The sequence below is a fragment of the Ursus maritimus genome, unplaced genomic scaffold (assembly GCF_017311325.1).
Source record: "Ursus maritimus isolate PB19 unplaced genomic scaffold, ASM1731132v1 scaffold_2, whole genome shotgun sequence".
Classification (NCBI taxonomy): domain Eukaryota; kingdom Metazoa; phylum Chordata; class Mammalia; order Carnivora; family Ursidae; genus Ursus; species Ursus maritimus.
In genome coordinates, this window is record NW_024424452.1 from 45,656,226 (window position 1) to 45,680,822 (window position 24,597).

At 48.5% G+C, this 24,597-nt stretch overlaps 1 protein-coding gene across 2 annotated transcripts in view; it reads left to right on the forward strand.

The window, feature by feature from the left end:
- Positions 1 to 24,597, forward strand: part of LOC103658289 (carboxyl-terminal PDZ ligand of neuronal nitric oxide synthase protein) — a 267,594-nt gene that overhangs the window by 176,690 nt on the left and 66,307 nt on the right. The window contains exons 3-4 of one of the 2 annotated variants that reach the window (XM_040635968.1): positions 9,565 to 9,657; positions 20,211 to 20,269. In XM_040635968.1, the coding sequence (XP_040491902.1) occupies positions 9,565 to 9,657; positions 20,211 to 20,269 (152 nt within the window). Of the gene's footprint in view, positions 1 to 9,564; positions 9,658 to 20,195; positions 20,270 to 24,597 lie in introns of both variants that reach the window. The other variant, XM_040635967.1, reaches the window with a different exon arrangement.

The following is a 24,597-nucleotide window of genomic DNA, read 5'->3' on the forward strand; positions in this document are numbered from 1 at the left end:
TTCCCCCCCTTTAAACCTGAAAACATCTGACCCTATGGGTGAGTGCAAACACAGGTTTCTCAGATCTCTCCTTGCCTCTGCATTGTGCTGATGGGTCCAAGCTTAGGAAGGAGAGTCCTGGAACAAAGCCTCGGGAGAGGCAAGCATGGGGGGAGCCTCGTGAATGGCTACCCGACCTCCGAAATCCCGTCTAGCTCTTGTGCCCTGGTTCTGCGTGGTTCGCCGGTACAAGGTAGGCTTCTTCCTCCACAGCATCCTGTGTGCTCACCTGTGCTGTCATCGTGGAAAGCATCGCTGCTTTTTCCAGGCAGGGGATTGAGAGACCCCTTATTTATCCCACTTCTCAGTCTCTACAAGAATCTTATCTGCACATTTTCTTCATTCTTACAGCCTAGTGCTAGATCTGTGCTCCTGGCCTTTCTTGGGGTTTCTGTTTCTACTCTCGGTCCTTTTGGAATCTTCAGAGCTGGTGCCAGGATGATGTTCAGCCTCTCCCCCTCTGCTGTTCACTTTTTTCAAAACCCTAAAGCATGTAACCCCCCCACCCCCGTTTTCTATGCAAAACTCTAATAATTTGGTCTCTAGTTGAGAACCCTCCCCTGTCCGTTGCATGTTTTTCCCCTTCCAGCCTCTTCCCTTGCTTCTAGGTTGGACGTGGGCCCATCCACCCACACTTGCTGCAAGGGCTCTGGGGCTGGATTGCATGGAGTCACACTGAGAACTGGGAAGGGTCTCAGGTGTAATCCAGCACAGTACCCTCATTTCTCAGAAGGAAAGGGTGGTTCCCAGAAAGGTCAGTGTTCTGCCCAAGGTCACAGAGCTAAGAGTACAAGCGTGCCTTTTTCAGGGGACTTTATAACCCTTGATGTGAAAGGTTTCATTTACCTTTGCAAGGTGGGTGTGGGATACACATGGCGGATGATGAGGGGCCCAGGGAGGTCACACGCATGATCGATGGCCACCTTTTAAAGCTACCTTAGAAAGGTAGAAGGATTCATCATTGTGTCATAACCCATTTTCGCCTGAGGAAGAAAGCCCTAAATCCTCGATTCACGGCTCTCCTGGATACTAACAGACTTCAGCTCCTGGTTGTGTGTGTATGTGTGTGGGTACGAGTTGTACCGTTGAAGCATTTTTCCTTCTCGCTCTGCAAGGCTAGTGTAACGTTCCTGTCTTCCTGCTCCCGGAACCACAGGCGCTAGAGGAGCGTCTGTGTTGGGTTCTAGAGAGCAAGACACACTTGGCCCTACTGGTCCCAGTCAGGGCTGCTGCTTTATTGGTAACGCTTCCCCCACCTCTGCCTCGGTTTTTGCTAAAAAGGTTCTAATACATATTTTTAACGTGCTGTGAGAGCTAGCGGAGGGGAAAGCAGCCTGAGAGCAGTAGCTTATTAGTCCTGGTACTTACCCTGCTCCATAAATCACCCCTTCGGGCCCCTTAATCATTTGGGTTGTTGTTCAGCTCCCTGTGACCTGTCAACGTGCTCCCAGTCGGAAGAAGTGATGGCTGTATTCCAGGGCCTGTCTCCTCTCCTCTTCCCGGGGAGCAGCCGCCACTCACAGGCTCCCCTGAGTGCACAGCCCGAAATTGCCCGCACTCCAGGCTCTGCTGCTGCCTGCCTTCCGAGGGCCTGTTGGATTTGCCCTCAGCCAGGATGCCTGTCTCTTGACACTGCAAATGCCTCCCTCCCCCAGAATATCTTTTGTCTGGATCAACCTCTCTAGCCTTCCTCAATGTTCCAAACAGCAAGAACTCGGATATTTCCTGCCCCAAAGCCTTGCCTACGTTCAGAGGGCCCCTTTGCCATGTTTTCTGACCTCATCGGCATCCTGCACCCTTCCCGGGTCACTGACCTGTGTCCCTGGGTGTGGAACAGGGTAGGAAGCAACAGAGGAAATGAGAGCAGCCAGTGTGAGTGGTGTGGGAAAGACTCAGGGGAGGGGGGGAGCATGGCAGGCTTTCCCCTGAGCAGCCTGAGAGTGTTCCAGATTCTGTGAAGTCAATTTCTAATTCTTCCTCCTTTTCTTTCTGCTGTAAGATGGATTGCCTGCACATCAGAGAGCTCATTACGTGTATATTGAATACATGGAGGAATGAACAGATAACTTCATTTGCCAGAGCCAGGATCCCCGGCCTGTGAAAAGAACAGCTGTCGGGCAACACCATGAGCACAGGATGGGGAGTCAGAAGCTGTGGCTTCCAGACTCAGACTTTCTGCTCATGAACCTGTGGAACTTTTTGGGGGGCCATCTTTGGGCAGTGGCTTCCTTCATTCCTAAGATGCAATGTTTGGTTAACAGTTGTGGTCCCAAATGTTTCGAGCACAAGCATTCCTCTAAAATTTTGTTAATGAAATATTCCAGAGCTACAAAAATACGTAAAGTGCAGGGCAGGAACGTCTGATGCCTACCACACACAACTGTCTCCCGACATAACAGTTGTGATTTTAGCTGCCTTTGATTTAGGAAATGGGTGACAGCAAAGAACAGTGGTGCCTTTATAAGAATCTGTATTTTAATTGTTAACAGTAGTATCCACACTTTAAAATATAGTACCTGTGTGAACAAGACACCGTGATTTCGTCTAGGGCGATTCTAGATGCCAGTGAAAATATGAATGAGTTCTTACAATATGCTTCTGGGACCCAGAGTGGTGGTTCTGAACAGTGTGAGCTATATGCCCAACCCCAGACCTGCTGAAGGAGCATCTCTGAGGGCTGGGTCTGGAATTTTGCTTTTTTTTTTAAAAAAAAAAATCAGGTATGCCAAGCGGAATTTAAAACTTGAGTTTTAGATCTCCTGGTCTATAGAGCTAGGTGAATACTTAAACTCTACATTTATGATACACTGGCAATGAATATTCCTTTCTTTAAAAAGTAGCTCCTCTGGTTCCTTTTAAGTATTTTGCAGCTCATAGAGATTTTTATTTACACCCAACTTTCACTTATAGGTCTGTTGCTAAAATGAGTCACGCTGGGCTTGAGGTTGATGACTAGGAGCCTAAATGTCTCCATCTAGTGTTCACAGGAAACTTCATCGATATGCCAGAATTTGGATTTAGTACCAACTGTGGTCTTTATCTTGCTCACATTTTTTAAAATGATTTGTACACTTTTTAAAATTTAAATTCAATTAATTAACATAGTGGATTATTAGTTTCAGATGTAGAGTTCATTGATTCTTCAATCTTACACAATACCCAGTGCTCATTACATCACGTGCCCCCATCACCCAGTTACCCCCATCTCATTACCCCCCTCCCCTCCAGCAAACCTCAGTTTGTTTCTTAAGATTAAGAGTCTCTTAAGGTTTGTCTCCGTCTCTGATTTCTTCTTGTTTTATTTTTCTCTCCCTTCCATTATAGTCCTGTTTTGTTTCTTAAATTCCACATGTGAGTGAAATTATATGATATTTGTCTTTCTCTGACTTATTTTGCTTAGCATAATACCCTCTAGTTCCATCCATTATTGCAAATGTCAGGATTTTTTTTTTTTTATGTCTCAGTAGTATTCCATTGTGTACATATGTATAGACCACATCTTCTTTATCCATTCTTCTGTTGACGGACATCTGGGCTCTTTCCATAGTTTGGCTATTGTGGACATTGCTGCTATAAACATTGGGGTGCAGATGCCCCTTCGGATCACTACATTTGTATCTTTGGGGTAAATACCTAGTGGTGCAGTTGCTGGGTCATAGGGTAGCTCTATTTTCAACTTTCTGAGGAACCTCCATACTGTTTCCCAGAGCGGCTGCACCAGCTTGCATTCTCATCAACAGTGTAGGAGGGTTCCCCTTTCTCCATATCCTCGCCAACATCTGTCATTTCCTGACCTCTTAATTTTAGCCATTCTGACTGGTGTGAGGTGGTATCTCCTTGTGGTTTTGATTTGATTTGATGTTGTGTCTTACTCACATTTCTATGGTTTCACATGAATGAGCAATACGGGTCCCTGAGCCACACAGCAGGGTCAGGGACTGCCACGGTTCCTGAGCCCCCTGTCCCTCAGATCTGGGCTCCACACGCACAGGAGCTGGAATGTAGGGAAGCAGGGTAGTCCAGAGAACAGAGGTTCATCTGCAGCATCGTTCCCCCATGCCTTACCTCTGACTGTGCCATCAGATGATTGGGAACAGCCTTGACCAATAATGGAAGCTAAATTGTTTTATTAAATGAAGTATGGATCAAGCAAAAATTAAGATGCTTAGCAGTGTGCTATGGAGTAAGGAAGAATTAAAGAAGTCAAATTTTCTCAAAGTCCTGATGCCCATAGGATGGAATCTAGGTTTTAATAACTTAAGTTGTTCATTCATTAATTAACTTCTGGAATATCTTACCCTTGTGGACAGTGTCACGTTTCCTTCATGGTCTGTGAATAACCACTGTCAACTGAGTTCATGAATTTGACACCCCTTTATCACCCTCTTGTGTCCTGGAGATATTTTCTTGGGTACAGATCGGTCCTGTTTCTTGTTCTCGAGGGAGAGGCCTGACTGGCCTAGAAGGGAAGTGAACAACTGGTCGGTGGCCAGTGATTTTAGAGGCTTGTGGATTGCTGTCCTGTTCCCGTGGATGGGCCAGCCCTGGGGGAGGAAGCGGGAAGCAGACCTGGGGGCTTCACTGTGCAGAGGGCTCGCAGATAATTGCAGGAGAAGTAGGAGCTCAGCAAGCAGATGGTGGGTGGAGGGTGTCCTGGGCACAGGAAATCGCACCGGGAAGAATGGAAGAGGGTGGCGTGTTTCACGTGCACATGGGAGAGGGACAGAAATAGGGGCAAGCGGAGCTGAGGTGGACCGCCATGAGGAGGAATGTATTTTTGTACCCTGTTTACAGATTTTCATCTTTTTATTGTGGTAAGATATACATAGCATTTTCCACTTCCACCGTTCTGTAAAACCGCTCTATGGCGTTCGCACACGGCATTCACACGGCCCTGCAACCATCGCCACCCTCCCTCTCCCGACTCTCGACTTCCAGAACGGAAACTCCATACCCCTGAAACACGAACTCCCCCTCCCCTCCCCCAGCCCCTGACAGCCACCGTTCTTCTGTCTCTATGCAGTTGGCTACCCTTCGGCACCTCATGTGAGTGGGATCCTATGATCTGTGTCCCTTTGTGCCAGTTCCTATCATTTAGCAAAATGTCCTCAGGCTTTAGCTGTGTCGTAGCGTATTTTTTCCATCCATCAGTGGACACTTGGGTTGCCTCCACCTTTTGGCTCTTGCCAGGAATGCTGCTGTGGCCACGGGTGGCTCCAGGTTCTGTGTCTTACGACCTCCGTAGCTGACTGATCAGCACAAAAGGACTTCCCGCAAACCCTGCGTAAGACCGCACCTTGGGTTTGGTTGTGGAGGTGTTTACGATTTGGTTGTGGAGAGATGGGTTCGCGCTCGTGAAACCGAGGCTACCACCAAAACGTGATTAAAATGCCCAATGGCTCGGTCAGAGCTCACTGTTAAATTCCCTGCCATCAGTCCCAGGAAGCCGGGAATGTGAGCCGAGGACTTGCCCAGCAAGAGCATCCCCGTCCGCTTTTGCAAACTGAATCTCCTCTCCCGCTGAAGTCGCCTCTGGGCATCTTGATTCATACCTGTAGGTAGTGAGGGGACAGTGGGGAGGAGTGGGGCAAATGGATTTCCCAGGGAACGTGCAGGCCAGCTTCCGATGTTGCAGGTGAAAGAGCACATCCCTAGACAAATGGTTAGTAGACAAGGTGACTGAGGAACCAGGGACCCTGTACAAAGTCCGGGGGTTCTCCGGGGGAGCTCGACATTGTCACGGAAGTAGACTTTGTGTGTGGGGGGGTGTAGCCCCAACCCTTCCCCTGACTCCTGAGAAAATCTCCTATTATTTCTGTGTCTGTGATACAGACTCAAACCCAGGCGGGGCTTGTCCCTCCGTTGAGCACACTCAGTTGTGCAGACCTCCGGCTGCCCCTTTGCAGACACCCAGTGTGGGGGACTGAGACACACGGGGTCGGGAGGCAGTTCTGGGGGCTAGGGGGTGGGAGCTGGCGAGGGGACAGGGAAGCAGCAGGGACTCAGGATATGCTCTGTCCTCAGCCGCCCTCAGCCTTCCAGCCGGTGTTAACTTCTGCCCCTCGCTGAGGTTTCCTCTGGCTCCTGTTGCACCTGAGCCCCTCCCTCTTCCCAGCCTCCCCTTGGTGGCCCCGCTGGTTGGCACGGCACGCCGAGCTGCAGGGCCGCTGTTCTGACACAGGGTCCCGAGGCTCTGTTTACGAACCCCTGGCACGTTACCGAGGTCTTTCTAGTCAGCGGCTCGTGTTCCAGGACATGCATTGTTTCGTTCCCTATAAGGTCAGCTCCTGGAGAGTTTAATCTGTCCTTGTGGTGGGGCCCTTGCTGGCAAAGCAAACACTTCAGGTCAGCCTGGCTGCACGGAGCGGGAGTCAGGCTTGTTGGCACGGCCTCCAGAGCTGGCCTGGGCTCTGTGGGAGTCTGGCCTGCACCTCAAACGGTGGCTCTGAGGGTCCTGTAGATTCCTCGCCCCCTGGCCAAGCCTGAGCAGATTAGATTTCTATCCTGTGGAACCCAGATGCTCCCTCTCGAGCCTGCCTGCCCCTTGGAGCAGCACATCCTGTGAAAAAGGAGGGCCTGTCCCCGTGACCCCTTTCCCTCTGTTCTCCTGGTCCCTTCCCATGATCTCTCCTGCCTCCAGATCCATCTTTTCTCCCCCAGTGAGCATAGTAACCTGGTTGTCCGAGTGAAGCGCAGTTGTCATATAAACCAACGGTTGCAGGATGATAAATATTTAAGTGTGTTCAGATACTTGATTTCCTTTGATTTCTGTAGTTTCCAACAGACCTGCAATTGGAGTACTTCCTCTTGGGCTGGAAAGGGTCTGGGACCCCTGACCAGCGGGCAGGGGGAGGGGTGCCAAACGTGTCCAACCACGAGCTCTTCCTAACAGCGCTCAGGCGGTACCGGCAGCCGTAACGGGGCCCATTTCATGCCTGTCTTGCCCCCTCTTTGTGTGAAAGCACTCCAGAGCATTCCACCAGCTGTTGTAAGACTGGACACCTGCATCATCTCTGTCGCTGAGGCTCTGGGGCAGCCATTTGGTCATGCTCTTGCGGGTAGTCCCTGTACCCACAGAGCCTGGAAGAGCCATCTGGGAGGCTGTGCACAGAGATCGGATGTGAGGCTGTGTTCCAGTTCCAAAGAGGACGTTGAGTTGCATCGTCACTTCTTCACTTCTTAAGATGAGGGTATTAAAAGGCATGGCTTGTCAAGACATGAACTCTAGAAATAATGTTTCAGATACTCAGGCGAGGCGCTGGCCGGGTGCCTCTTACCAGGCTTGGTGTGGCGGGCAAATCTTGATTTTTAAAAACGTCCCAGAGACTGTGCAACTAATAGGGAAGTGGCCCCAACAAGAAAGATGATCAGCTACCAGATTCTTCTGGAAATAGAGGACCTCTAAAATGGTTTAGTGGCAGTGTGCTAAAACTTGGGCTGAGGGAGGGACGTCTTGCCCTCTAGATGTGGACACCTAATACTGTTATTGCTGGAAAAGCAAAAGGAGGAAGTGCGTGGAGCTTGTGAGTGAACTGCTGGAAGAAACCAAAGACAAGCCATGGAGGACTGACCAGCATAGAGCAGGTTTCATCCATATCTGGTATTTCTGGGACTCGTAGGCTCTTACCTCCCACCCGAGTTCTTTGAAATGCACACCTATGCACCCCTTTGGCTGGCAGGAACAGCCCTGATTTTAGTGACTTGTGGCCACGGGAGGCACCGTGGATGGTTGTGTTGCTGAAAGCACCTGTGAGCGGAGGTAAACACAGGTGTGGTCAGGAAATGTTGCTGGTTCACCTGTCCCCCCGGGCATGGGGCCAGAGTTGGCTGACCTGCTGATTCCCATGCTAGCTCTCCCACCCAAGGTCATTTCTTTTCATTGGGCACTGTACCTTAACAGTCAGGGACTCACTGTGGATCACAGCCAGGTCCTGAAGCGCACGCCGGACATGCTGTAGCCTTCACCAGCTCTCAGCCGCCACCCTGGAGAGGGGGCTGGTGCATGGCTGAGGTCTGGGCCTGAGCCATGCTCTGGTCCGACACGCTTCTTCTCCCCTGCGGTCAGGCATGCTCTCTCTGAAGCAAAATCTGAGCTTGATGTTTTCTTTCTCCTGCATGCCTGCTGCTCCGGTTTGCTTTTCTTTCAAGCTCCCCTTGGTAAAAAGGACAGCTGTTGACAGGGTAGGAAGAGGGACCACCAGAGTGGGGAATGATGTATGTTGCTGTCACCGGAAACTCAAATCAGCTGGAAGCCAGAACCTGCCCCGACTATATAAAGAAAAACATCTTGCTTCCATTAGGTCGTGTCCTTGTGTAGAAGAGGCGGCCGGCCAGGGGGCATCAGCGCTGACTGTGCAACAGAGTAAGATGGGTTCAGATTTCAGGGGAAGGGATAGAACGCAGTCAGGGATAGAACGCAAATCAGAGTATGAAAAGGCTTGGCCAATAGAAGGTTCCGGATTTCTGATGAGATTTTCAAAGTAGGTTATGTTTTCATCACATTAGGATGGATTGGGTTCATTTCTATCTGCACACTACTTAGAAATAATTAGGCTCTAGATGTGCAGGTGAGGAGCCGAATGCCTTGCCAAGCTTGGCTGGTGGCGTGGTGGGAGAGAGTGTTGAGTATAAAAGTCCCAGAGAAGAGGGGCTGTGGGTTGGAGTAGAGATCTTGGCTCTGGGGCTTGTATTATCGTTGTTTAACCCATGGCCCAGATGTTTCATTAGCTTGGCAGGGAAATTTGCTAGATGCTGTTCCCAAGATGGGGACCAGATGAAAATGACTTTCATAAATGGATAAGTGCTCGGAATGAAGTTCAGTAAGGAAAATGTAGAATTATACCAGCCATTACAGATGTCTACACAGGCATAAGGAATGGCCAGGCCAGGAATGAGCAAATGTAATGGGAGAATGTCTGGGGATGGGGATGAGGCCAGTCTCCATCAGCAGCGCAGGGCTGTGGCTGAAGCAGCCGTAGTGGTTGTGAGGCAGTGCCCTCCCTTGTAACTATCATTAGTCAGATCCTTTCTAGAATACTCTGTAGAATCTTTCAGGCTAATAGGGCTGTGGGTACCCTTGGAAACTGACCTACAGATAAAGGAATTTGGGACTTGAACCTTAGAATTTATAATTTTTTAATATGTAAAACAAAACAGAACCCTGATTTAAAACTGGTACCAGCTCTTCTTAATCTTCAATGAAGGTGGAATTGAGTTTCCACAGCATTTGCGTAGACACAGGAAAAACTTGTCAGTGGAGGTCGCTAAACATCAGAATGAGTTTTTGAGAGAAGGTTCTGGGTTTCTGATGCGGTTTTGAAGGCGGGCTCTGTCTTCGGCTCGTTAGGATGGATTACCCCATCCCGCAGTCATCCCTCATGGCTGGGTGCTGACCCCGAGACACCCACCTGCCTTTACACCCCCCGAGAACCCGTCTGTGGCCCTCTTCCGGGTCCTGAGCTGGCCGGGGCCATGCAGCGGCACTGACCTAACTAGATTGTGCTTCTCTCTCTCTTCCCCCTGCAGTATGAGTTTAAAGCCAAGAACATCAAGAAGAAGAAGGTGAGCATTATGGTTTCAGTGGATGGAGTCAAAGTGATTCTGAAGAAGAAGAAGAAGGTAAGGGGCTCTGCACCAGACACTGGTGAGGAGGGGGGCAGGGAAGGTAGGCGTGGGATGCCTGGTCCTGCTAGGCTGCTCCCTGGACAGAATCCTTCCTCGTCTGGGGAATGGTCTGCCCAGAGCAGCAATGGTGTTGAGAGGCCGCAGTTGTGGCAAACAGACGAGGTGGAGGCCAGTGGCCTCGTCAGCCCAATGGCTCCACGTCCTGGTGTCCTTGCATTTTGTTACCTGGACCTTTCAGTCTTGATTTTGGAAATACTTTAAATTCAGAGGATGATGATGAGTAAGAGGGTTTGGCGGGAGGGTGGATGAGGAGGCTTCAGTAGCAGCTGTCCCCTTCTGTCCCAGGAGTGACCCTCAGTCCCACCTGAGGTGGCGTTCAGCCCCACTGTGTGTCCTGTTGCTGATGCTTCAGCCCATCTCTTGGAATAGTCCCTCGAGACCCATCCCCCACTGCTGTTCCTTGTGCAGGAAGGCTGGGCTGTGGCCAAGGTGGGGGCAGGGGAGGAGGGCCTGAGCTGTTTGGGGGCCATTTCTCTGAGCTGGGGTGACACAAGAGAGCGTATTTTGCTCAAACAGGTGGCTGTTTTTGTGTTACTTGTACATATTACGGGAGAATGATGTTAAACCCTGGGAAAAGCGAGGTGTGCATATTGGCAGAGGGGAGAGTGTATGCTTCCAGAAAGACACGGAAAGGGGCTTTGGAGAATTGAGGATATAGGAGGAGTCCTTTTGTTTCTCTGTTTCTGGACTCTGTTGATACCTTTTTTCTTAATGATAGCTTTGTTGTATACGTACCAGTGGTTGCATCCTCACACGGTGACTTTACAGAGACCTCCTAAGGTGCCGTTTATTCAGAGGGGACTCAAGGCAGAGTGTGGGGGTTATGGAAGGTGGAGACAAGTTCATAGTTGTAGGCTACATAAACTTGGAAAATCAAGTAGTTGGGAGAGATGTTGAAGGGTAGTCATCCTGCCAGTCCAAGGATTTAAACCTGCTCTGTGTCCTCCTTGCAGAAACATTAGCCAGTGTGTGATTGGACACATGCCGTGGTGGGGGCCTCACTGCTTCGTCAGGTCGCCCGTTTTTCTCTCCGGGCAAATGGACATTTACAAAGGTTTCCCATGTATTACACCAAACCTTGTTCTCTTATGCTCTCTAAATACCTTTAGGGGTGGTTCTAGGCAGCGTTATGGCTATGAGGTTGGAATTATACAGGGAAAAACCAGAATATAATAATACCGTTCGTAAAGAACTCTAAAAATTCACAAGTAGTAGGGAATTTGTAATCGCTTCTTAAGTGTTTTTGACTTGAGAAACCTCCACAGCGGAACCAGCGTCCCCATCTTGTTCTTACTCTGTGGGGAGGGGGTGGTCTTTTCTGCCCCTCCCCACCGCACATGCATGCACACAGTGGTTAACTGTGGGGCGCTCTTTGGAATATCGTCCTCTTAAGAGTCCCTGAGCCGGAGAGGTGCCGAAGCCAGTTAAATCATGCATGACGACAGCGTGAATTTAAAAGTGAGAGGTACCCTCAGAAGAAAACACGGGCCAGTGCAACCCCAGCTCATGACTCAGGCACCCAGCCTGGTTTTGGTCACGTGTCTCAGGTAGCTTTACTCAGCCCCTTGTGTGACGGGAGACCAGTGGCTTAGGGCCCTCATGTCCTATCTGACAAGTAGTAGTTGTGACATGGGGCCACTTTCCAGATTATAAGATGCCTCCATGCCCACTTCATGCATCCCTGCATCAGACCTCCTGGGATGGGCTTGTGGACACGGGGTCAGCTTCCACGGCACTCAGCCCCCTCAGAAATCAGCCACTCTCACGTGTCCTCACTCAGCTGCTCCCCCACCAGGTGCTGAGCGATTGGCCTTCCAGAGTCCAAGACTCACCCTAACAGAGCTCAAAAGAGGCTCATGTATGGACTAGACCACCAGTTCCTTTATTCACTTAAAGACATGGAACGGTTTCCCAGGCCAGATACTCACATTAGCCTGACAAGCCTGAAAAGCACGTTTTCTCACTCCGAGGCAAGTGACGTGGGAAGGCAGATGGTCAGAGGTGGTTCGGTGAGCATGAAGTGGAGTAATGGAGTAAGTCCGCTAACCATGTGGCAAGACTGTTTCCTGATCTCTGGCTCCATGATAAATGGGTCCCTTGGATGATGGTAGGGACCTTGTTGGGCACGTGCTATCCTGGGGTCTGTTTGACAGACTCTGCCAGGGTTTACCTTCATCACTGACTTCTGTAGCTTTCTGGCTGACCATCCCTGCACCTCCCCCCCACCCCCAGCACACACACTTCCAACTGACATCATCCTTCGGTTGGGTTCCATTTCAAGGTCAGCTGTCCTGGGGCCTATTCTGTCCCTTTCAGGTAACGTCATATACCTCTGATTTGGTCCACGATGATGGGGCTTTGTGGTTTTGCCCTTGGGGGACAGTCTTATTTCCCATCTCCCTGTGTCCCCCATGTATCGTGTACCGTATGCAGCACCATCGTCCCCATTCTGCATGTGAAAAAACTGATGTTGAAGAGCCTTAAGTATGTTTGCCCAAGATCACACCCCACGTAAGGACACCTGTGTGCTGAGGTGTCATCGGGCAGAGAAGCCAGCCTCCTTCCTCTGAGTAATGAGAGCCGAGCTGGAGAAGCATCTTCCCCAGGGAGCCTGTGGGGCCTTGTGACTCATTTTGAAACTCCATCCCTGGTAATTGCTAGTGTGGGTTCCCCCTCCAGCTGGCCTAGAAGAGAGGTGATCTAACAGGTCTTTTCTCAATCTGATTCTCTGATGCCAGGCTTAGGAAAGGGAAGCTTCCCATCTTGTTTTCTGTACCCCCGCCTGGTGTCCGTTTCAGGCGTGCTTGTGATTCGGATAGCGCCTGTAATCACAGCATTCATTTATGTCGCCTCGGACGGATGTGTGCACATTCACAGCCGTCAGCCTCTGTGTCGTTTGGTTCCCGCGTGACCGGCCCCTGGTATCAGAGTGTGCTAACCCCACCTTACTGTCTGCGTGTTTTTCTCTGTGTATAGAATCGAGAGGGGCCGAGTGCAGACGTGCCACACTTGTCTCCAAGGAAATGGAACAGTTTGCAGATTTGGGTGATGGCCATCCTCATCTATTAAGAACTAGAGCTCTTGTCCAGTAGCTGAGGGTGTAGAAAAAGCCATGGCTGATATTCAGCCGTGGGCACCGGTAGAGGTCCAGCCTGACATTCTCAACTGATTAGTCAGTGTCTGTGCTGTCTCCATGGTCAAAATGTTGACTAGTCCCCTCCTCCTGCAAACACATCGATTTTTCACAGGGTTAGTGTGCATGCTGGAAGGCGCCCTTGGCTGAGAAGAGAAGACCTGGATCCTCATCCTGGCTCTTCCCTTCCTGGCTGTGTGGTCATGGCCGGTTATGTTGCCTCTCTGAGCTTCAGCTATCGAGAGTTGGGTTAGGTGATCACTTTCACTTCTCCAGCTGGAGCACTCAGCCGGCTCAAGCCATGCTCTTCGATGCTCATGTGTGTGGCTCACCTGTCCTTACTTAGGTCCTGGAGAGACTCCCGGGCTAGAGATGAGGCAGACCCTAGAGGCTAAGCGGGTTTATGCGTTGTTGCCTCCTAATCCTCTCAGGCAGGATGGAACCCCGCCTCCCCCCCTCCCGCCAGCCTGTCCACGCCCGGTGAATGGTGGGATGTTTCCCAGCCAGGGGGAGAAGCGTGTTTACAGGGATTCCCTGCTCTCCCAAGAACTTTTTCAGGGCAGGGGCCATTGCTGTAAGCCCAGCACTTCCTCAGGCACCTGGTCTGTGTGGTGTGTGTTCAGTTATTGTGGTTGTTGGCTCGCTGGATGAGTGAATGTGATTTGTGATGATGTCCTCAAATAGGGAAGAACTAAGTACTTAGCAGTTGGAGCCAATGAAGTCCTGTTTGTTACTTTTGGCTGTCACATTCCCTCCCTCTCTCTCCTCTTGTCAGTTTGCCCCTTGGAAGACACAAGGAGAGCCTCTCCCGAGCTGCCAAAGGCCTCGGGAGTCGCTCACTTTGGTGGTGCTCTCAGGGGGACTTGCTCAGTGACTCTGGTCTGCGGGGGCTTGATTCCAGGGTACTCAGTAGCCAAATATTTTGTGATCATCTCTCACTGAGATGTAAAAAATACCTTTTGGGTTCTATTAACAAGCATCTAAAAACGTTGTCATCTTGAACTGTTGGTAGCAGATAATGAATCTCAAATTCTTAGGACTCTTGGTTGATATTTGTGGCATGAACCCCACTATTAAGTGGCTTTGTCATCTCCCAGTCAGTACAGTGTCTTCACCTCCCAGCCAGGCCCAAATACTTAGCTTTGCTGTGTACATAATAATGATTATTAATTATAATCCTGGAATCACACTATAGCACTATTTGCTAGGGAGTGGACTTCTAAATAAGGAAGATTAGTCTTCAACTTTATCCAAAGGAATTTTCTATGAGAGGATCTGAAAGGCCTCAGTTTCATGTGATTTCTCTTGTAAACCAGGAACTTGGTTGGGATCTCCTGAGGATCTCCTAATGTTCCAGAAAGTTTCATCGCTCTCATTAACAACTGTTCGTTGTGTGTCTACCATGTTCAAGGAACTAAATAGGATCCATAGGGTATTAGACATGGGCCCTTTCCAGCAAAATTATTTTGAATGGCATTATCTGCATATGTAGGTCTATTACAGCCCTGCGGAATTGCATTAGAGTTATTTCTCTCTTTCCCCCGTGGGCTGAACCTTCAGGGGCAGGGACCATGTCTTCTCTCTCAAACGATTTCATCTGTTTGGGAAAGTAGAAGACCAGAGGGACCAAACTCATGAAAGTAATTACATGCTAAGATGGTAATGAGAACAGCTAACAATAGTAGCTTACGCTGGTACTGAACACCTGCCTATTTCCAAGCCTGTCTGATGTGCCGTATACTTATTAAATGGTCGTAACCATCCTGTGAGGTAGGTACCATTCTTAGGCTTGTTTTGTGAAAGAAGATTGAGCAACTTGGCCAGGACCTCCCATCCCATCGCAGGTGACATCAAGGTTGGAATTGGGCCTGTGTCGCTCGGACGAGTAGGTTCTTTCCACCGCTGTGTTGCCATGGGTATGCTCACCTTTTCAGTCTGCTCGGAGCAAAGCTATCTGTAGAAAATGCCTAATTAATTGATCTGAGGTCTTTAACTTCTAGCCTGTACTGTGTCACCGGGATATCACATCCCCGGAGAACCAGTTTCCTGCCCAAAGAGTTGGGGTTAGTTATTCTGGAAACACAGAACGCAGATCTAATTGGGTAAGAAAAGGAGGCACTTAGAATTGTAGAACCAGCATTCAGGAGAAAGAACTTCAGAATGATCTAGTCTGTGCCCAGGCTTGATTCGACTTTGGTAACAGGATAAGAGAGGCCCAGTGAATGTCCCGGGGTCGCCCCCACAGTTACTGATGGAGCCAGGACCCAGCTTTGTCCAGTCTTCCTTCTCCCATGTCATGGTTCTAGGCCCTCTTTATTTTCTGCTGGCTTGAAACACGCACATTAGGAATTGTGTGCATCGTGCAGGGTTTATGAGCACTTTATTCTTGAAATGTGTGTTCTGTATCCATAGGTGATGCCTGAAGGTGAGGGATAGCTATATTTTCAGCTAATCCTGTTCTGTCTGGAAGCATGGAGAACTTGTCAGGCTGAGTTAATAAGGCCTTTGCAAGGTTGTGTTGTGTTTTGTTTTTTGAGAAGTCTCCATTGCTGCCAGGAGCATGAATAATGGTAAAGCTTACAGACGTCGTGATGTGTCTAGGAAGTCAATGCCAGTACAATTTTTCCTCCACTTTTGGGTTCCCAGGGAAGAGCTTCAAAAATGCCATATCCGTATCTGGGCTCTAAGAGGAGACAGGACGGCTGTGATAATTAGCCCAGCTCTCTCTTCCGTTTTTGGCACTGTTCCAGGCAGGCCTACCTCTGACCTAGTTCCTGCGGCACGTTCCCTGCCTGCAAATTTTGGAATGTCAGAATGGCGGTAACTTTCCATGGAGGACTGGCCATTTGCACTCATGAGATAAAATATGTGCTTACCCCGTTCTGTGGTCTTCTGAGAGCACACCCTGCAAGCCCTTTACCATTTGCAGGTGGTGGAGACTGACATTCTCTCATTATGTCACTTGGAGTAGCAAGGAGAATGTGGGGCATAGGGGTATACGAGTTGGGTTTCATTACCACCAGGCTAGGTGAACTTGAGGGGAAGTAAGTTAACATCTGTGAACCTTAGTGTTTATCTTTTAAGGTTGTGATCAATTTTGATAATGTGAAGGAAGCATTATAGAAACGTTATCAAATGAAAGGAAGACTTTTCTCCCATATCCACTGGAGAATTTTTTGTGAGAATAGAAAAGGAAGCAGCTAAAAATGACTTGCCTATATCTTTTCTTTCTCACTTTGTGTTATTCTAGGTCCTCCAAAAAGCAAATGCCAAGACGGAATTCAATGCCTGTGAGAGAAGGTGGGAGGCCCTGGGTGAGGCTGGGTAGCTGTCACATTTCTGTGTGGGTCTGATTCCAAGTGAAGGACAGAGCAGGGAAGGAGGGGAGGGGAGGGGAGGATGGGAGACTGTCTCTCAGATGACAGTGTGCTCTGAGGAGTTCTGAAGCCAAAGCCATGTGTGGGGGGCCTCTTCTGTGTCCCAGGAATGGGCCTGCCTGGGCATCCCTGCACACTCATCGGCCGGGAGTGTCCCCGAAGCAGGGACCCTCACTGCACTGGTGGTGAGTTTCAGAATGCCACAGCCAGGACCCTTGGTTGAACGCCCTATACTTGGAGGTCTTGGGGCACATTCTTGTGACGACAGCTTCCTCTCTCCAGAAAGTTTTGACTAGCCAATAGCGTGACACAGAGCCTTTCCTCAAGTTAAGCTGCTCTATCGTGTTGACTTTTTAAATTACCGTGGCAGAAGGAAGTCATAGGAAGAAGAGAGGGAGAGGGGAGACTGGTGAGGGAGGGAAAGGCATAGAGAGAGATGGGTTAGTAAACTCTAGTTCAGAGGCCTCGAAAGGCTCAGCAATGCTGTGAGTATCCTTGGCAGGTGCAGAGGGGACACAAAGTAAGAAAGGAGTTATGTATGTACATGTACAGGGTGGGAGTCTGGCAGAAGGCCGAATAGTCACCCCTGGGGCACTCCCTGTCCACTTCCATTCCTTTCTATTTGCGGAGCTGGTGAGAGGGTAGGTCTCCATCTCCCTGGGCCTCGCTGATGGGCCTCCCTGCTGTTACTGCTTGGACTCTCCTTGGTGCTGGTGAGGCCCCGCCTGAGTCTGGACCTCAGGCTGAAGGAGGCTAAAGACCAGCTCGTTCCATCCTGCTGGTCATCCTGGGCCGTTGGCGGTAAACATGGCTGCGAAGTGCACTCTGCCTCAGGGAGGTACTGACAGCTTCGGGATGCACCCCTCTCCTCCCCTCTTCTCTTCTCCTTGCTTCTCCTTACTGCTCCCATCTGGACTTGAAATGTCTTCATTTTCGGGCGTAACTTGGAGACTACAGCCCATTCAGGACACTGGGTAGCAACACTGAAAATTTCCTCATGTGGAGCGACCAAGACTCCCAAGCCCTTTACTTCTAAGCATTTAAACAAACAATGGTTTCAAGTATAAGTGGGAGCTGCGTGAGCTTCTGAAGATAGTGAAACTAAGTTTGGCTGTCGGTATTGTTCATTAATAACATTGCTGCCCCATGGTTGAAGCCGACTTCGATCTTAACCCCATGAAGGTGGTGGGTCATTAGTTTTTCTTCCTGTTTTCCTTCTCTTATTAAGAACATTTTTTTCCCAAAATTTTTTCCTTTGAAGAATATGTGTTTCCCTGTAGAAGAGTGAGGAGGGGGTGATTTGTGTACATGGTTTTTGTATTTTCCTCTAGAACATTTGAAAAAGAGGAGGTATGTGAAATGATTTCAGAGCAAGAGAGAATGAAATTTTTCTTAAGATCTGCCAAGCTTCCCTCTGAGTACGCTGTTCATGGTACCACATTGACGCTCAGTGTAAGGAGAACGTGCACCGGTCTATAAATCAGAACTTGGTTCTCATCTTGACCAGGCTGTCAACTAGGGGGACACCTTGCTGGGGTCTCTGCACTGCTCAAGATCTTATTTGAAAGGTGGTGGTGTAGAAAGGATGTTGGAGAGTTCACTCTTCCCCAGACCCTTTGCCTTATCTTGGTAATTTTCTGATCCCTTCATCAGTTTAATGGATGCATCCAAGGATTCCAGCACTAGATTTCAATGTGATTTTCAGAAAAGAAAAATAAGTAGGAAGAAAGTTGTTTATTTTTTGATCAGGATATTCTCTGTGGGTGCTGGTATCTCTTTTAAAAGTATTTCCTGAAATGTTGAGGTTTTCAATTGAAAATCACTTGCTATACCGGAAATGAGGAAAATCCCAAATGAATAAGAAAGTCAAGAGATGGCAATACAGAGATGACAGATGTTGATTATCTGACCAGGATGTTAAGGCCGCTGTCGTAAGACACTTCATGAGCAGTTACGCTCTTGACGCAGAAGAAGTGAAAGGCTGGGCAAAGAAATAGAAGAGAGAAGAACCAAATGGAAATAATAGCACTAAACCCTGCAACTGCTGAAATAAAACCTAAATGCATGGGCTCAACGGCAGAGCAGAGGTGCTTTCTCCAAGCATTGCTAACTCAATCGCAATAAGGCTTGGGGCAGGATACGTGGTCATAAATATAGATGTGATGTGGTATAATATTTAATTCTTTAATATTTATAAGTTGCCCCCAAATCAAACCATATTTGAAACATCCTGTTTTGCTGTTTAAAGAATTCCCATGGTGAACATTTATACTACGTGTTTAAAATAGGACCCCAATGATGAGCTACTTTGCCTCTGAAAAATCTCCGTGGGTCCCTTGGAAGCTGGCCTGATGTGTGCCAGTAGGATGGTTATGAGGCAGCTGAAAATATGACCAGCCAGTCTTTGCTGGGCTAAGGAGTATCCCTGCTGGAATGTAGAAACGAATGTGTCTCTGCGGACCCGACCACGTGTGAGTCAGTAAAGAATTCAGGCCAGAGGACCAGGTTTCGAGGGGCACACGGGTAAATGGCGTGGGTACAGAGAAGGTCCGTGAGGGTAGCGGGAAGTCCATAAGGCTGGTCTGGTGAGGAATGTGTGCAAAGCCTGGGATTATTTAGTATAAAGAAGAGGGTCTGGATTGGCTACATTTCTACATCTGGAAGGTTCTTGTTTAGACAAAGATGTAGTTTCCTTGTGTCTCTGTTTGCTTCAGATGGGCCGTTTGTACGTTAAAATCTCATAGGGCAGCACATAGCCATTCAAGGAAGGCAACTGTTGAAAAACTAGTTCTTGAAGCGGAGTTTTTGTTTCTGTAAAACAGCATCTGGTGTTGAATGCTTGTAAACTGGTCAAAAACCCACCTGTGGGCTGGATTGGGATTGACTCAGACTTTGGGGGTGAAATGGCAGGTGTGGGTGGTGGTGTCTACCAGGCGGGTACGGGGTGTCGTGTGAGTAAAGCTGCTGGAGACGTGCTGCCTAAAGTCTCCAAAGGGCCTGAAGAGAGTCTCCCCCGGCCCCTGCTGGAGGCCTGGCTGCCCACCCCCGTGCTTTGAGAGCCGCCAGCCTGAGCTCTCTGAGAAACCTTCAGCCAAAGCAGAAAGCCCTCACGAGACGGTGATTAATCCAACACACGCTTTCTTGCCTTCACTCTGCATGATCCTCTTTCGTGGAGAGAGGAGTGTGTTCTTCCCCAGTTGTCAGCCCTGGACAGCCCTGCCTCTGTGGCAAAGGCCAGCGGAGGCGGTAGGTGTCCCTGTCCCTGCACCTGGGGGCGGGGGGACGTGGGAGGGGTGTGGCGGCTGCTGTCCTGGTGCTTCCTCAACACCTGGGGGTGCTACTCACCTCATCAAGCACCTGGGGTCTCCGGGACTGCCCTTGAATCCTCTGTCCCACCCCTCGTCCCCATTCCTGTCCCTGTTCTCATCCCCAGCTGCCCTGGGGTCTCCTTGGCATTCACAGTTAGGTTCACCACCGGCAGGACTATCCTCCTGGGTAACTACAGATGTGCTAGTAACCTCGCCAGGCTTGGGTCCCACCTTCTCCCCTTGAAGGGAGGGAAGGTGGCAGCTGCATTTCCTTTGCTCGTGATGGTTTGCAGCTCTGCCTCCTTCTCCCCTGTGTTCCTCCTGCTGCTCCCGCTCTTCTGGAGTGATGTGTAATCTCTTCTGTTCCCTTGGCGATTTCTCCATGAAGTTTTGATTTGGAGTCTGCTTGTGGTCCTCAGGTGTGGCCTTGGCTTGCACCTGCCCTCTGCGCCCCGGAGAGGTGCTTTCCTTAAAGTGCTTGAGGGGAGCTGCTCGGACCAGACAGGACGTTTTCCCCTTGTCCTCTTGGGCACTCGGCTCCGGGGCCCTTTGAAATCAGGCCAGGTGCTGATGCGTGCGTTTGCGGGAGTGTTAGCAGCTCACCGTGTACCCTGGTTCTGAGGCGGAGGACAAGCCTAACTTATTCATTTACAGCTTCTTTTATTGCAGAAAAAGGAGTGGACGTGGGATGAGAGCAAGATGCTGGTGATGCAGGACCCTATCTACAGGTAAGAGCCCCGTCCCCCGCCTGTTGGCCCCTGGAGCTGTCAGGCCGGTGGGGCCAGATAAATTCAGATACATTTCTACTGCTTTTCCCTCCTGCGACCCGTTGTTTCTATACATGTAAGTACAAGAAGCACGTCTACCTTATCTTTAAGATTGAGAGGAAACTTCTTCTTAGGCTCAATTGCACCATCTAGAAACAACGAAAGATTTCTGCTTGGTGTTCAGTCCCAATCTTTTGGTTGTAATTTGAGACTTTTCCAACTTGTGCTAGTTTGATCTTCACTGAAATTTTATAATTGCGTATCTGTTCCACCGCTCTGCCCCTTCAGAAACTGAACGCAGGTAAAGGGTTTGTGATCTTCTGGGAAAGCAGAAAGTCACACATATAATCCCTAGAAATTGCTTTCACGAGACCGGTAGGTTCCTCTAGAGATTAGATGTGTACCCCTGAGCAGAAGAATACCTGGGAGTCACAATACGGAGCTCCAGAGCCCTCCTTGGACCCACCGCAGGACCTTGATTGACCAGTGTTCCTTTGGTGTTCTGGACTCCACCGACCAAGCCCCCCACCCCACCCCTTACCTCCTTTCTGTTCTCTTCACCGACAGAATGGGGATTAGCTCTTCCTTTGGGATTTGGGGGAACCTAGAGTCAAATAACTTGCTTCGGTCGACCAAACAGATAAAGGTTGGGACTCCACTCCAAGTTGGCAACATGGTGGCCCTGCCTTCTAGTCAAAGAGTGGATGCCTATGGAATGGAATTTCCATTCATTCAAGGAAGTACATGAACGTGAGAACACTCATGCCGGGTGCTGTGCTGGGTGATTCAGTGGATGACTAAACTGAGTAAGTCATGGTCCCTTGTTCTCAGGGGGTGTTAGTCTGGAGGGAAGCACATCACTGAGGCGCAAGACCATGTGTCTGACAACCTGAGTTTCTTTCTCTGGGCTCCTGTTGTACTTTTAAATGCTGTGGAAACAAGTGTTATAGCGTGTTACTGTCACTTAAAGTCTTTTGCTGGTAGACTCTGAGGCTCTTGCAGGGGAAGAACTGTGCCCAACTCGCTTTCGTATTCCTAGCACCAAGCCAGGGTCTGGTCTAGATGCATTGTTTAATAAATGCGTGATGGGTGATTGGAAAAATGCCCTCAACTAGTATCTGAAAATTAACTTAAGTGTTATGGTGATTCACAGGAGGGAATAATCACTTTCTACTTGCGTGATAAGGAAAGGCTTCAGGAAAACAGATCGCATCAGAACTGGGCTTGAAGGATGTGAATGGATGAGCCCCTGTCATTTGGCTTTTGTAGAAGGAAGAATTTCTTGGTGTGTCGCGTCTGTTTTTTTCACCGTGGCACGGTCCACGTACAAAGCCGGCTCGTTGGGGATGCTGCTCACGGACTTGAATCAGCCTTTTCTGGGTTGAAAGAAAGGACTTTCCCCAAAGTTTTAACAACATAGCCCAAACAGGCTATCCGTTCTAGTTTTTAAAACCGCTTTATTTTGAGGCATAGTTGACTTACAAAAATTGAGCATATTTAGCGTGATGAATTTGGTAAATGTTGACCTATATGTACAATTCTAAAGCCATCCCCTCAGTCAAGATGATGAGCATACGTCACCCCCAGAAGTTTCCTCGTGTGCCCTCTTGTACTCTTTCCCTCCCACCCCTCCCCCCCTTCTTGTCGCATTTCTCTCCCTCCTGCGCTCCACATCCCAGGCAGCTACCGATCTCCTTTCTGTTGTTCCAGATGAGTTTGTGTTTTCTTAAATTACGTATAGAGTCATGCAGTGTATTCTTTTTCTGGGCCTGGCTTCTGTCATTAAGCGTAATTATTCTAAGAGTCATTACTTGTCATTGTATGTATCGGTAGCGTATCCCTTCTTATTACTAAATGGTATTCCGTTGTACGAGTATAACTCAATGTGCTTCGCCATTCATGTGTTGGTGGACATTTTGGTGGCTTCCAGTTTGGGGCTGTTACAACAAAAGCTTATGTGACTATTCAATACAAGTATTTATATGGATGTACACTTTCATTTTTCTTGCGTGAATACAGAGGAGTAGAATGACTGATTATATGGTAGGTTTTTTTGGGGGGGAGGAGTTGGTTTTTGTTTTTGTTTTAAAAGATTTTATTTATTTGAGAGAAGGAGAGAGAGAAAGCACAACCAGTGGGAGCGGGAGGCAGAGGGAGAAGCAGACTCCCCATTGAGCAAGGAGCCTGATGTGGGACTTGATCCCAGAACCCTGGGACCATGACCTGAGCCAAAGGCAGATGCTTACCTGACTGAGCCAGCAACTCGCCCCTATTTTTTTTTTTTTTTTTTTACATGAAACTGCCAAACTTTTCCAAAGTGGTAGAACCGCTAGTGGAGTTTGAGACCTCTGGTTCCTTCACATCTTTGCGCATCTGGTATTGTTAGGTTTTTGGGGTGTGTTTTGTTTTTAGCCTCTCAAAACATGCATATTAGCATCTCACTGGGGGTTTAATTTGCATTTCCTAGTGACTAATGACCTTGGGCATCTTTTCATCTTACATGCCATTTGTGTATCTTTTGTGAAGCATCTGTTCAAATCTTTAGCCCATTTTTGATTGGGTTTTTTCTTACTGAATTTTGAGAGTTCTTTATAAATTTTGAATACATATCCTTTATCAGGTGTGTGGTTTGCAAATATTTTCTCTAAGTCTGGCTGGGCTTTTCTCTCTCTCTCTCTTCCCCCTTTTTTGGAAAGATTTATTTGAGAGAGAGAGAAAGCATGCGAGAAGGAGAGAGAGAGAGAGAGAGAGCACAAGCAGGGGGAGCAGCAGAGGGAGAGGGAGAAGCAGACTCCTCGATGAGCAGGGAACCCCTACATGGGGCTCGATCCCACGATCCTGGGATCATGACTTGAGCCAAAGGCAGACGCTTAACCAACTGAGACACCCAGGTGTCCCTCAATTCATTTCTTTAATATGATACGAGGAATATATCAGAATTTTTGTTTTTCCTCCTGCAAACGGATGTCTAGTTGTTCCAGACTCATTTGTTGAAAAGACTGTTCTTTCCCTGCTGGAGGACCTCTGTTGAAAATCTGTTATCCCTCTCTGTGTAGTTTGTTTCAAACTCTTTATTCTGTTCGATCCATCCAGTTGTCTGTCTTGATGCCAGAACCACAATGTCTTGTTTACTGTAGCTTAATAAAAATTCCTAGAATCGGGTAGTCTGTCTTCTAGCTGTTCTTCTTTTTCAAAGATTGCTTCAGTTAGTACCAGTATGGTATATCTTTTTCCTTCTCTTCACTTTTAAGAAGAAGCGTGCTTTTTGGTGGGGAGTGAAAAACATCAAAGAAATCTTAAATTTTAAAGCGAATTTAAATTTTTTTATTTTATTTTAATTTTGTTTTGTTTTGTTTTGTTTTTAAATTTTAAGGTAGGCTCCAGGCGCCCAATGTGGGGCTTGAACTCACAACTCTGAGATCTATTTGGCAACCCTTCTCCCCGCCCTGGAAAAAAACAACAACAACAACAAAACCTCCTCCAGCAGACTTCCTGGTTGTAGGTGTCTCGTGGATATCTTGCTAATCTGTCAGATTTCAGCAGCCTGCATTTAAGAGCAAAGGTTTGAAGTTTTGCTAGTGCTGTCCCAGGCTTCTAGATACTTTTCCCCCTCCTGTATTAAATTGGGTGCTTTTGGTCTCTGTACATGTGAATTTGTACATCTGTGTGTTTTGAGTCAATGAAAGAGGACTTTATTCTAAACTGTATGTCTCATTTCATCATCAATAAGAGCATTTATCATCAAGATAATATGGTAACATTCACAAATGAGCTTTTCTTGGGGCCCTTTTCTGCGCTTAAGGAACCCCTCTGGTGTGATTGACTGGCATTGCCGCAGAATACATAATTGCGGATGGCTTTTATGAGACGCGATTACTCTGGCATTTGCTTTCAGAAAGCTCCTTTGTGGTGCGGTACATTCTTCCTATCCAAGAGAAATGCCTTTACCACATCAGTAACGGGGTCCTCTCTTATTAGCTCAAATTTTAAATTTAAATTTTTTGCATCTCTCCCGTTGAATAATAGAATCGTGGGGTTTTTTTTATTGTGGTGAAATGTAAAATTCACCATTTTAATAATTTTAGGCGTACACATGAGTGGCATTCATCACATGGAGTTAGGCAGCCGTCACCACCTTCCAGAACCTTCTCATTGTTCTTAATAGGAGCTTTCTGCCCTTCAGCGAGGACGCCTTATTCCCTCTCCCCAAGCCCCAGGCGACCTCTAAAGTCGTGGGATCTTACGAGGTTGAGAGCACTGTGGCAGGCATGTGGTCCTGCGCTCCCCCC